The sequence below is a fragment of the Anas acuta genome, chromosome 6 (assembly GCF_963932015.1).
Source record: "Anas acuta chromosome 6, bAnaAcu1.1, whole genome shotgun sequence".
NCBI classification, from domain to species: domain Eukaryota; kingdom Metazoa; phylum Chordata; class Aves; order Anseriformes; family Anatidae; genus Anas; species Anas acuta.
The window spans coordinates 14,269,321-14,281,381 of record NC_088984.1 but is presented as its reverse complement, the minus strand read 5'-3'; the positions used below and the strand labels follow the sequence as shown (position 1 = coordinate 14,281,381).

At 49.4% G+C, this 12,061-nt stretch overlaps 1 protein-coding gene and 1 non-coding gene across 10 annotated transcripts in view; one reads left to right on the top strand and one right to left on the bottom strand.

The window, feature by feature from the left end:
• CLASP1 (cytoplasmic linker associated protein 1) overlaps positions 1 to 12,061 on the top strand; it is a 149,345-nt gene that overhangs the window by 19,419 nt on the left and 117,865 nt on the right. For all 9 annotated transcript variants that reach the window (XM_068687479.1, XM_068687476.1, XM_068687472.1 and 6 more), the window contains exons 3-8: positions 4,424 to 4,502; positions 4,679 to 4,782; positions 5,181 to 5,272; positions 5,359 to 5,434; positions 7,095 to 7,192; positions 8,493 to 8,560. In XM_068687479.1, coding sequence (XP_068543580.1) covers positions 4,424 to 4,502; positions 4,679 to 4,782; positions 5,181 to 5,272; positions 5,359 to 5,434; positions 7,095 to 7,192; positions 8,493 to 8,560 — 517 coding nt within the window. The remainder of the gene's footprint in view (positions 1 to 4,423; positions 4,503 to 4,678; positions 4,783 to 5,180; positions 5,273 to 5,358; positions 5,435 to 7,094; positions 7,193 to 8,492; positions 8,561 to 12,061) is intronic.
• LOC137859056 (U4atac minor spliceosomal RNA) lies at positions 3,900 to 4,017 on the bottom strand. Its single transcript, XR_011098137.1, has one exon. It is a non-coding gene; the product is annotated as a U4atac minor spliceosomal RNA (small nuclear RNA).

Here is a 12,061-nt window from a genome sequence, read left to right as displayed (position 1 = left end):
GGTGGGGAGCATGCTGAGCTGCTGGCCTCTGGAGCCCCCTTGCAACCTGATTTTATTGGTGAGCCCTCTTCTGGCTCTGAAGCTCAGAGGGCTTTTGTCTTGTGCCTGTGTGTGGAATGAGCAGTAGGGCTGGCTGGGATGGGGGGAGACAAACGTAACGTCCAGCCGGTACGGGTAAAAGGGATGGGGCAGCATGGAAGGGAGAAGCTTCGAAGATGTGAAGGGTGCTCGTTGGAGGCATTGGTGCCTGTGGTGCTGCAGATTTCAGCTTAAGCTGGCACCTAATCTGCATGTTAGAAAGTTTCACCAGGCCACTGCTAGAATCCCTTAGTGGAGAAACAAAATAAATCCTTTGAACCTGCCTGTGGTGGCTGGTTTGACTCAGCTGATTGTGTTGCAAACTACAAATATTTTTACACTGCTTTAGTGGAACCAGATGATTTTTAACTGGAGTAATTTGGGAGATTATTGCTCTGTTTCCTCTTAGGGGAAATGTAGCTCGTAGCCAGCAGGCTGTAGTTCCTCTTCAGCATTGCTTTGCAGCCTGCAGATCTGTGCTGTGTGTAACAGCTTCCCACCCCATAGTGTGACACCATCTTTTTACTATCCTCTATTCAGTTGCTTCATTTCTTGCGGAGGGTGGTGAAGGCAGTGGGGGTGAGTAGAGCCCCCGTCTAGGAGGTGGAGCTGCCCTGTTGGCTTCTGTGCTGAGCTGGGTGGGTTCCTGTGGTACAGGTGCAGCTTCTGTTCCTTGGTGTATTCCTGTTTCTTAGGAGAACCATTTGAAATAATTAATCTATGAGCTGGTGCTTCAGTTAAACACTGAATTAATTCCCTTCTCGTATTAACCCCCAAGAAGTGAGGGATGCTTTCTGTGGACTCCCCAGCCTGAGTGCTCTTCCAGTGCAGCTGAGACATGGGAGTGTTGATAGCAGCTATTGGCCTCACCTGCTTAAATGTGTTCCTAGAAGTACTTGGAGAAGCCAGGATGCGTGCGGTTTGTCCCGATAATTTTCCACTTGTGCTCTCAGCCGCTCTCTGAGCTCGTTCTTTCCCCTTCAGAAAACGCTGGCTCCATCACACAGCGCAGGATGGAGCAGGATAGAGCCTGCTCCAGGTGGCAAAACCTCCTTGTGTTTCCATGCACAGTGTGGCCTGGGGGTGTTCCTGAGCTGAGATGCATTGCGCTGCGCTCCTGTCCTGTAGCTGTGTCTGCGGGAGGGGGCTGAGGCCGCCCGCCTGCAGCTGCTGGGGCTGGGGTGGGAGCTGGCAGAGCCGTGCTCCAGCTGGCGCCACGCATCTCAGCAGTGACAGCACGGCAAAGGGGCAGACGTGTGGCTCAGGGGGAGCTGAAGAGGGGAATGTGTTTAGGAAGGAGGAGAAAGCTCATTTGCTGTGTGGCTGGGGCACATGCTGGCTGCTTCTGGCGTGTGGGAAGCATCGCCGCCAGCTAGCACTGACCCTCTGCGTTCAGGGGCTCCTCAGGTGAGCAGCTCAGCAGTGGGACTGGGCTTGGAAGTACCCCGTCTGTTCTCCGCCTGCACATACAGTTTTGTCACACCAGCTCTTGAAATCCTCCTCTCTTGTGATGCTGTGTGCTGGAAGAGCTGTCCATGAGCTATTGGACATGTGGTCAGCACCTGCTTCATCTCTTGTGGCTAAAACCTGCGTGAAGATCTGCTGAGCGTGCTGGAAGAACAGCTCTTCTGTGTGAAAACGTGGCTTGAATGCTCCTTTTGGGATGCTCCTTTTGCCAGCTGCTGTGCCAGTTGCTGGGAGAGCCAGCTCAGCCCTAGCTGTGCCCAGAGGCTGGTTGCACAGAGCCGTGGCTGCAGGTGAGGGGCACGTGAGAGGCCTCTTTGCCTTGTTTTTTGTGGTTAAATGCAGCCTGGCTTTCCCCTTTCCCTGCAGCTCCACTGCCCAGTAAATGCATCGTGCTGTTCTTTCTAAATCATTGAACCTTGGAGGCTCTCCGGCAGCTATAACATCAGCTGTTTATTTACTTGGCTGCTTGCTGCGCTTCTCAGCACTTCCCAGCACTCTTCAGCAACAGAAAGTGAAGAAAGGCCGTTTCTGGCAGAAACCGAGGGGGAATTCCAGGCGGGGATTTTGTGCTTACCCGAGCTGGGATTTGGGCAGAATTCAGGCCCTCGCTTACTTGGGCAGTGGTCTCAGTGTGGCTTTTCTTTTTGCAGCTAGCAGAGGCATCTCGGATGCTTCTTTTTTCTCTGTGGAGTTTGTTGTTGTGTCATTGGGGTGTTGGGGATTATGGCAGCGTTTTCGGATGCTTTCGGGCCCCTCAGAAGCATTTCTGCTTCCATCTACAAGGTGCTGAGCATCCTGGAGGTGCTGCTGCTGGAGCTGGGGTCAGCGCTTCTGTGCTAGGAGCTTTGGGAGGCCCCAGCTGATACAGCTGTGCCTGCAGGCAGATGGCCAGCGTGCTTTGTGGCTTTCTCTCCTGGCTTTTTTTTTTTTTTTTTATTGGACCCAGAAAAATGGTTCCTGGGATTTTCTGCTGTTGAGCAAGAAAGGTCCCCTCGTACCCTAGCAGTAGCTGTACAAACCTCCCTGTGGTGCTCCTTCCTGACGAGTTTTTCCTTAATGCTCCCAGCATTAGACTTGAGGCCCCTGGGGTTTGCTCCACTCTCGAGCTATGCATTATTTACCGAGCTGCTCCTCTCCTCCCAGACCTGCAAACGAAGGAGGGCGTTCGTTAACCATTTCTTTTGCTCTCTATACAGTTTCCTTGCTGCTAGCTCAGCCGTCTGCCAGGCAGTCACTCTGCTCGTGGCTGTTGCTGCCCTTTGTCGCTGTCCCTGGCGCTGCGGGCTTCAGGTGGGCTTGGTGGCTGAACCGGGGGCTGAGCGGTGCTCCTCAGGTGCTGCTGCTTGGTGGGTTCTTACAGACATGACTTGGAGGTGTGAGAAATGCTCGAGCTCTGTGGTAGAGCTGTGGGGGGCTGCGTATTTAGGAATCTGTCTGTGGATAAGGAGAAGCAAGAGGCGGGTTTCTCCACTGGAAGCCATTCCAGCAGGTTGTGGTCCACGCTCCAGTGGCAAAACTTCCATCCGAGCAGGCAGCTGCTCCTGGAGGTGCGGCTGTACTGAATGACAGATCCATGGCCCCGCAGCCAGCATCGCTTGTGGCTTCTGAAAGCGCTGTGTGATGGGCAGGATGGCATCGCGTGGCTCCAGAGAGACTCGGAATTGATGGACCAGGGTTCTTCCCCCTGCCACATCCTGGGGTCGTGTCAGTGGAACCGATGGCGCTGCTGCTGCGTTTTTGTTGTTTGGTGCTTGCCATGAAAAGCGTGTGGGCAGGGGAGTGCACATGGCCAGGGTCTTGTGTTCATCCATTGCTGGGGGTTGTGTTGCTGCCCCCTGACCCCACACACGTGCTTGGCTTCAGGACTAAAATAGCAAACGCAGGGAGCATCCCGTGCTGGATCTTGGGGCTGTGGATGTTCTGTGCCCTGAGGAGTTACGGCAGTGCTGGGGGTGCTGCCACGGCTCCTGTGCTCGAGGCTTGTGCCGTCTGGGAAGGGCTCTTTCTCACCTGTGTGTTGTATTTGTCGAGTACATTGGTGCTTCTCCAGCGTATCGAAGGTTATGGAAGAGTATTTACAAATATTGATTCTGTGGCTGAATTCTCCTGCAATTTATTTTCTGCACCGCTGGGACTCCAAGCCCACCACACTGATCCATGGAGCTGCCTGCAGGCCTCTCAGTGCCACCCAGGCGCTGGGGGCAGGCGCTTTGATTATCAGAAGTGAGCTTTGCAGTGCAGCGCCTGGCTGTGCTAGGGGTGCAAGCACACTCTGCGTATCTGAGGGCAGGGAGCGTGCCGTGGGGCTGCCGTGTTGCTGCTCACATGGCGCCGGGCACGCGGTGCCGCGGCGCGGTTCCAAAAATTGCGCCTCGCTCTGTGAGCGGGCGCCGGTTGTGTTGCCTGGCGTTAGCAGTGCCGCCCTCACCACGCGTTCATCGGGCGGCCGCGCAACCCCAAGATAAGGACGGTTGCGGCGCCTCGCCGCGCGCCCGCGCTAAGGGACGGCCGAGCGCCGCCTAGGTCACGGCGAGGGGACGCGCGTGCCCGGCGCCCCCCGCGCGTCCCCGCGGCTCGGGGGCGCGCCCCGCGTGCCCGCGACCCCCCGAGCTCGCGCCCCGCCCCTCCCCGGCGCCGGTTGGAACCGCGGCGGGGGCCGGTGAGGCGCTACCCAGCGTGCCCCGCGCCGGCGGGGAGCTGATTTGCATAGGGGGCGGGGCCTCCCTCCCGGGGGGCGGGGCCGGCTGCGGGGGGCAGCGGGAGGCGCCCGTTAGCGCCGCCTGGCGGCCACCCGGCGGAGCTGCAGGCTGCGGGCACCCCGGGGAGCAGAGGTTTTAGGGGCTCCCGCGGCTGAGCCGTGCCCATGCTCTGCTTGCAGGTGGTGCTCCTGGGCATCGACATCCTCTCCGCCCTGGTGTCGCGCCTGCAGGACCGCTTCAAGGCCCAGATCGGCACAGGTAAGGGGCGCGCACACAGGGTTCGTGGGTGCAGGGCTGCGGAAATGCAGCTTGGAAAGAGGCTGAGCCTTTGTAACGGGGGAAAAATAAAAATAAACTGGAGGAAATAATAAACCAAAGGGTGTTAAAGCAGTTTCCTTCTGAGAGGTTGGGGTGTCGCTGTGCTCTTCCTGCAGTGCTGCCAAGTTTGCTCGACCGGCTGGGAGACTCCAAAGACTCGGTGAGGGAGCAGGACCAGACCTTGCTGCTGAAAATCATGGATCAAGCTGCTAACCCGCAGGTACGCCTGATGAGCCTTCACAGCGTGCAAGTGAGCAACTGGCTGATGAGCAAGGAGCTGCTTGAGACCTTATGGCTTCAGGCTCTGGTGTTCTGCGGGGTTGTTAATTCTTTCCAGCTTTTCCTTCTATCAGAAGGCTTCTTCCCCTGTGTTCCTGTCCAAAACTCATCTTCTGCTTCTGTAAAAGTATTCTAGCTAGCAGTGAGTTAGGGTGAGTTCAGCAAAGAATAAAGAATTGGCACACCTAAAAATGGTTTCCCACCTGTCCCGTTCTGCCGGGATTGATGTAAAGCTTATGTATGAGCTCCAGGGGTGTTGTAGTGCGTGTCTGCTGGGTGAAACAGCCTCTCTTTGTCTGTTTCCTTTTTCCATGTCTCACCTTCTCTTGTCTTCCGCAGTACGTGTGGGATAGGATGCTAGGAGGATTCAAACACAAGAATTTCCGGACAAGAGAAGGGATCTGCCTCTGCCTTATCGCAACACTCAATGCGTAAGTCCAGCCTCCCGCAGACCCAAGCTGTGCACTCAGGCTTGCCCCAGGATTCATGCTAGTTTCCTTCTGTTCTTTGTTGCCAGATCTGGAGCTCAGAGCTTAACGCTGAGTAAGATAGTGCCACACATCTGTAACTTGCTTGGAGATCCCAACAGCCAGGTAAGTGTTTGGTGCGAGTTGCTTCTTAAAGGTGTGCTGATTGCCCTCGTCAGTAATTGGGGCTCTGGGTTCTGGCTGACGAGTTAGCTGACCATGCTGCCCTCGGTGAGTGCTGACTGGGAAATTTTGGTTAATTTTGAATGGGTAAGGTTTGAAATATGTCTCCAACAACATCTAAATCGCATCAGAACTTCAGCAGAACAGCATCGGTCTGCAGGTGATGTGAACAGAACAAAAACCTGAGTGCAAGGGAAGCTGGGGGATCTCTCTGGGCCCAGTGCAGCATCTGAGCACCTTCAGATACAAACGCCTCTGGGCAGGGAGGGCAAAATGGGACCAGTCTGACAGCCTAGCCACAAGTTGTGTGAGGAGATTGTGAGTAAGGGCTGGAAGCAAGCTAAGCTGGATGGGAGCCTTAAATTCACAGAACAAGTCAAAAAGACACTGGATAAAAAGAGCCTGTCACTTCCATCTGCTTTCTGGGGCAGGCACCTGGGGAAAGGGTTTGTGTTGGCCGTATTTCCATGGCTGTTAGGGCCTCCACTTGCTAAATCATCTTGTGCCCGAGCTGGTCAGATACAAATCTCTTGTCTGCGAGGGTGCCTTCTGAGCCGTGGGACATCTGAGCCTGCTGATGCTCGGTCAATGCTGCCCTCTCTTGGTGGAACGTGGTGCAGAGCGAGATGCATGGCAAGCGCAGTGTTTCTCCCTTTTGTTGGGGATGTGAGAGGCTTTTGATTGCCATTTCAGACGGAGTGGTTTTTTTTATTTATTTTTATCTAATTAAGAGCTTATGTAGCACGGTGAGCAGCAGGTAGCTATCATGTAAATCCTGTTATGCTTCTAGAGAAATACAATTGAGCCCTGACGTTTTGCTACTGCTATGGCAGCTTAAAGCCAGCGTGGTGGTAGGGGCAGCCTGCCTCACCCCCTGTGGGGTTCACCCCGTCCCCAAACAGACCTCTGCGAAGCTCAGCACAAACCTGCAACCCTTCGGGGCTGCCCTGGGAGGGCACTGGGGGCCAGCTCTTCCTGTGGGGGGCAGAGGGTAAGATATGCCCAGGAGTCAGTTTTGCAAATGAGTGTGGAAAACATGCAAAACGATTCAGCAGGGAATCTAGGCTGTGTTCCTTCCTGGTGCTGGTGAGCTACCTCGGACAGCAGGTAAAGCACAGGGTGTGCAGCTACTGATGGCCTCATGCTGCTGCTTTGCTGTGCTGCTAAGGTGAATTTCATTTATCATCAGGTAAAGATTGGCCAGAGGGTCGGAAGGTTTTAGTACTTTGACCCTTGTGGTATTTTTGCTTCCTCTGCTGGCAATATCCAGCCCAGGACCAGCTTTTTGCAGGAGCACTGGGTCTGGGGGTTCTGACTGGGAAACTGCTCCGCTGGCTCACTCAGCTTTTCACGTGGTGACTCAGGTGCCTGATGATCCCTCCCTCCATATTTTATCATCGGCACGGAAAGTTAGGTAAAATTAGACCTCCTGATACTGCTAATGGAATACACTGATACTGCTAGGAGCAGAGGCTTTTGTGATCATGTGTATGGGGCAGCTGTTGTTGCTGGGAAATATGCAAATCTCCTTCTCCAAAGTAGGGCAGGGATTTATTTATTTAAATTAAAAAGATGACTGATTTCTCTCCTATCCGATGTTCAGGTTCGAGATGCAGCAATAAACAGCCTTGTGGAGATCTACAGGCACGTCGGTGAACGTGTAAGGGCTGATCTCAGTAAAAAAGGATTACCCCAGTCTCGGTAAGTTGAGAAGATCCTTATGTTTTAACTATTTTTGTGTGTTTTTTTAATCCCCTCCTTTTTTACAAGGTTTCATGTGCTGCATGATTGAACCATTTCTTGGGATCAGAGTTTTTCTTTCATCCTTACATGCACCTACCTGTTTTTTTCGTTTAACGTGGATCTTGTACCTTTGTCTAAGTATCTCAAAATTATGGCCACGGCATCTCTTGAAAGCTAACCAGTTATCCGAGTTGAGATGTAACGTGGTGTTTGTCCTATCTCTCTAGAGAGGGCATTTAAAGTAGCCTAGGTGTATGTGACTTACAGGGTTGTCATCTGGAGAACCCTGTAGTCAGTGTCATCACTTACAAGGCTTTATTAAAACAAAACAAACAAGGCAAACGTAAACAGGCTGTCTGTGTCTGCCACTAAATCATACTCAATGTTTTAGTCAGTGCTAGTCGACTTCTTGGGGACAGATGCTTAGTGTAGGGCTTGTGATCTTTGACAATGTGAAATCCAGGAATTTGCTGTGTTTTTGTTTTTTAAGCCTGTGTGTTTCTGAGACCTGATGTGTGAGGTGGTTACATGAGAGCCTTTATTCACCTCACCTGCAGCTTCCCCAGCTGCATCCTGGGCTGTGTGTGCAGCTGCCTGGGTGGCGATCTGTTTCTGTGCTTCTAGTTTTGCTGCCGTTCCCAGTGTGCAGGATCAAACATGGTTAGATGAGAGGATGGAGGAGATGGCAGTGTGTCAGTGCACAAAAAGGCAGCAGGGAAAGAGGTGGTTTCAGAGGTGGGGTGTGATACTATTGCCTCTTGTTTTCTGGTGAAAGCATCTGCTGCACCATGGCCTAAAGGGGAATGCTCTCTAGGAGGGAATAATGAGGTGGGGTAAAGATCTGCTCTGTTGGGCCCATGACACGATTAGGAAAGAAATGTCATGGGCAAACAAGAACATTGTGCAAAGTTTGCATTTTTTTTCCTGTTGTTTTTCTGCAACCAGTTAAAAATAGGCAAAGCGGTAATGAACTGGAAATGCATTTACAAGGAGACCTGCCACATCTTCGGTAGTGCAGGATTTCCGATCATATTTCTTTTGTCTGTATAGTATCACTGTTTTTTTTCTTTATCAGGTATTGGACATTGTGATTTTTTTTAATAATTCTGAAACAACTGCCTTCCATATTGACATTTCTGATGGTGTTTCCAATGATGTGAATGAAGCAAAATCTGTCCTGTAATATCTTAAATAAGAAAGTTCCTAAAAGTTAAATTCAACTACTGATTGTAGATTTATTTCTTTAACTTTCAAACAGGTTGAATGTAATTTTTACAAAATTCGACGAGGTCCAAAAGTCTGGAAACATGATCCAGAGTTCAGGGGGTGAGTAGAAGTGCCTGCATTCTTTTTGGTGCCTTCAGCTGGTGAGACTATGGTTGGAAAAATAGTGTTCTGCTAGGAAAAAACAAAAACGGGGGATCATTCGGAAATATACACACAGCTTGATTTGACATTTAGTTAGTCTGCTCTGTGCTCCTGGTAGCATTAAGGTGGATTTCAAGAACAGAAGGTATTGCTACCTCTGTTTTCCTCTTGACTTCCATTAGCAAAATGCAACTTCTGTTTTTCAAGTCCATGGGCATCTTTCTTTAAATTGATAGCAAAATAAATAGTAAATTAAGAGAAAAAGCCTTTTCAGTTTTAATGCCCTACAAAGCACAAGGTGTACATACTAACATAGTGTCCTATTTAATATTCATACTGTTTAGGAATTGTATTTTTGCAATTTCTAAGTTTGTATGTTTTGTGTGAGTATCACTGGTAACTAGAGTGAAAGCTCTTATAAGAACTTTCTTTTTGCACTTGTCCAAGCGCAGAATTTTGCTTGCTTTAAAAACAAGTGTCTTGTTACTGCTTTTCTTATATCATTCATTTTTAGAAATATTTTGAGATGCTTTCTGGTTCAAAGGAGGGAATTCATCTTTCTGCCAAGAGCTGAGTAGAGCAGAGATGGAAAAATGCGGGTTCAGTGCTGCAAGTTCATTTTATTCATCAGGAATGAATAAAATGGACTTATTTGAAAATTAAGTTGTATTTTGGGTTATTCCAAAATGTTGTATGATATTCCCTTCTACATCTGGAAATGATGAAAACCTATAACGGGTTCCTCTGTGTTGGAATGGGTTAAAACTCCTCTGCTTTTGCATGATGTAGGAAAATACGGTCTGTACACGTAGATGGTGCTTAGAGTGGCCTCATCTGCTCATGGGTGCAGCTGAGGTGCAAATCTCCTTGTACTTTTTTTAAAGGAGAAAGTAAATATTTAATCCCGTAGCAAACACCTTGAGGTTTACAACCTCTAGATGTTTATTCTGAAATCCTAGCTCAAACTGAAACAAGCATGCTCTTGATCCAACTTCCCTGCTGTCCACAGGCTAGGCTATGGTAGGAATTTTGTTTTGCTGGCAGTGGAATGGACTGGATTTTCAAAATAGGAAAAGTTCACGTGGTGTATCATACCGTGTAGCTTGCTGTTCTCTGTGCCTTGTGAGATGAGTTGCTACTTTGCCATTTTAAACAAATGATGTGCTGGGATGATGTCTGTGGGTGGGATTTCTGCTGGGTCTTTCCTCTCTGAGGAGGGGAAAAGTTTTGGGTGGTTATTGTGCCACTAGCTAAATTTAAGCTAAATTTACTCAGATTTTTTCAAAGCCAAATGAAAGTGATTTTTGTAGAAAGTCAGGTATGTCACAACTGATTAGAAGAGTATTAATATGAAAGAGGTGAGATAACGTGTAAGAACTGAACTTCAGTGAAGAGTGAAAAGCTAGAGTTACTTTGGATTTGCGACGCAAGTTTTAGCTCTGCAATTATTTTAGGATATGCAGGATCCTGAGCAGTACCAGAGCCGTCACTTGCTAATGGTTGGCTTCTGAGAGGTGGTTCTGGTCTCCAGACTGAATGTCCCAGCATATGTTATGACGTGATTCATAGCTGCTGGCAATCTTGAAAACATCAAAAGAAGCAAGATGGGACAATAGGGATGACCTTTCGTAGGCAGATGATTCTTGGTGTGCCATCTTTTTGCAAGAAAGCAGACCATATGTTTTAAAACTCAGTCAAGGAAGGATTCCTTAAGAACATGACCTTTTTTTTCCCCAAAACAAAAAACAAAACAAAACAAAAAAAAAAAAACCAAGAAAGTAAAGCATCTCTCTGTATTAGATTTATTACTTTTAGGCTTTGCTGAAAATTTAGTTTTCCTCTGCCACCATTCTGATGAATGTGACATTTAAATCCCTTGCTGAGGACCTCACACACCCTGTCTCATGCCCTTGACTCTACCAACAGTCTTTTTGTGCTTCCCAGCACAAATACTTCCGTCTTCCTCACTCTGCTTAACCCAACCTGATGTCTCACTGTCCTTGCCTGTGCAGTGGCGGGATGCAGTCCCTGGTGTGTTAGCATTTCTCTTCTGTTGAAACTCCTGAGTGGGCACTGAGACCAAAAAGTAGCATGAGGGAAGAGGAGTTGGGGAGCATGGAGGAGCACTGCAAGGTGCAGGAAGGATAGGCTCTCCTGTTGGTCTACCAGGACGTTCTCCATCTTTTGCCAAGGATGAGAAAATCGGTAGTTTATCTCTTCGAGGCTGTGTAAGCCAGTGATGAGGCTCGTCTTCACCCATGGTCACAAGTTTGTTATGACCTAAAGGCAAGTCCGGTAGGGTTTCCTATGTCCCTGATGCCTCCTGCAGCTTTTGAACAAAGGTGACATTTTCAGCATCTGTCACCAGGAAGAACGATAAATATTGCATGACCGAAGGATTAGCCTTTCTCAGGCAACAGCTGTCTCAGCATTGTTAGTCCTTTGCTTCTGGCAGAGCACGGTATTGATTATGAGGATGCCTACCTGTTAGTGTTGGGAGCACTCCTTTTAGTTTGTAGCTCCCAGGCCTTTCCTACAGCAGCAGCAAACACGTGAGCACGCTGCTAGCCCTTGGTAAGTGACGTTACATGGCCTGGATGGGATCACTTCAGGCAACGTGGTAGATTTCCACCAGGTCTTAAAAACTCAGGTTAGTGCCTCTCTGCACCTACCTTGTTCTATTTCCAGCTCTACGCAGCCTGTGTTCGTGTCCCAGAGGTTTTGGGAAGCAGACAGGCAGATGTTTGTGCAGCCTGCAGCACTGTAAGCACTCGTCAGCATTGCAGAAGATGCAGCAGCACCTGATCACGCTGGATTTTCTGCCCTGGATGCTCCCTGCATGAATAAAAGCAGTTTGTTACTGAGCCCTGGCCCAGGACAGCTGGAGCGGGCTAATTACAGCAGGGTTTGAAAATGGTTGGCAGAGCTGGCTTCTCGCACAACATAGCCTTACTGGGCAGGTGGGAAGGTGAGAATTGTTTCTGAAAGGGTAAAGCGTGCCAAAATATCTGGTCAAAGAAGAGTTGGGGTTAAGATTGATCCTTTAGATTTCAGGTTACTGCTTGGGATGAGATTTCTGGACTGCTCCCTCTGGTGAGTGGGATCGATGCTAGTGCTGCTGGTCACTGAAGAGTGACCAACAGCATTGTTTGTATATCAGGAGTAATTTGAAGATTAGTAAGGTTTCTAAGTAAGTTGCTAAAGACTTCTTTTAACTGATGCTTTCTATGACACATACGCAGGTGAACAACATTTTATTCAGCTTACAAGTGAAAGTCCTTTAAAGAACAGGATGTGTTCTGATCCCATCTGTAAAACAAATGAATCAGCTCTAATCAGACCGAGCTTTGTAAAGAACCAAAGCTAGGAATTATTTCCTTATATTTCCTTTTGTCTATTGTGGTCCAGTAGTGTTGCTTTGGCTTTATCTTGGTGGCTGATTTTTTTGGCTAGGTTTTG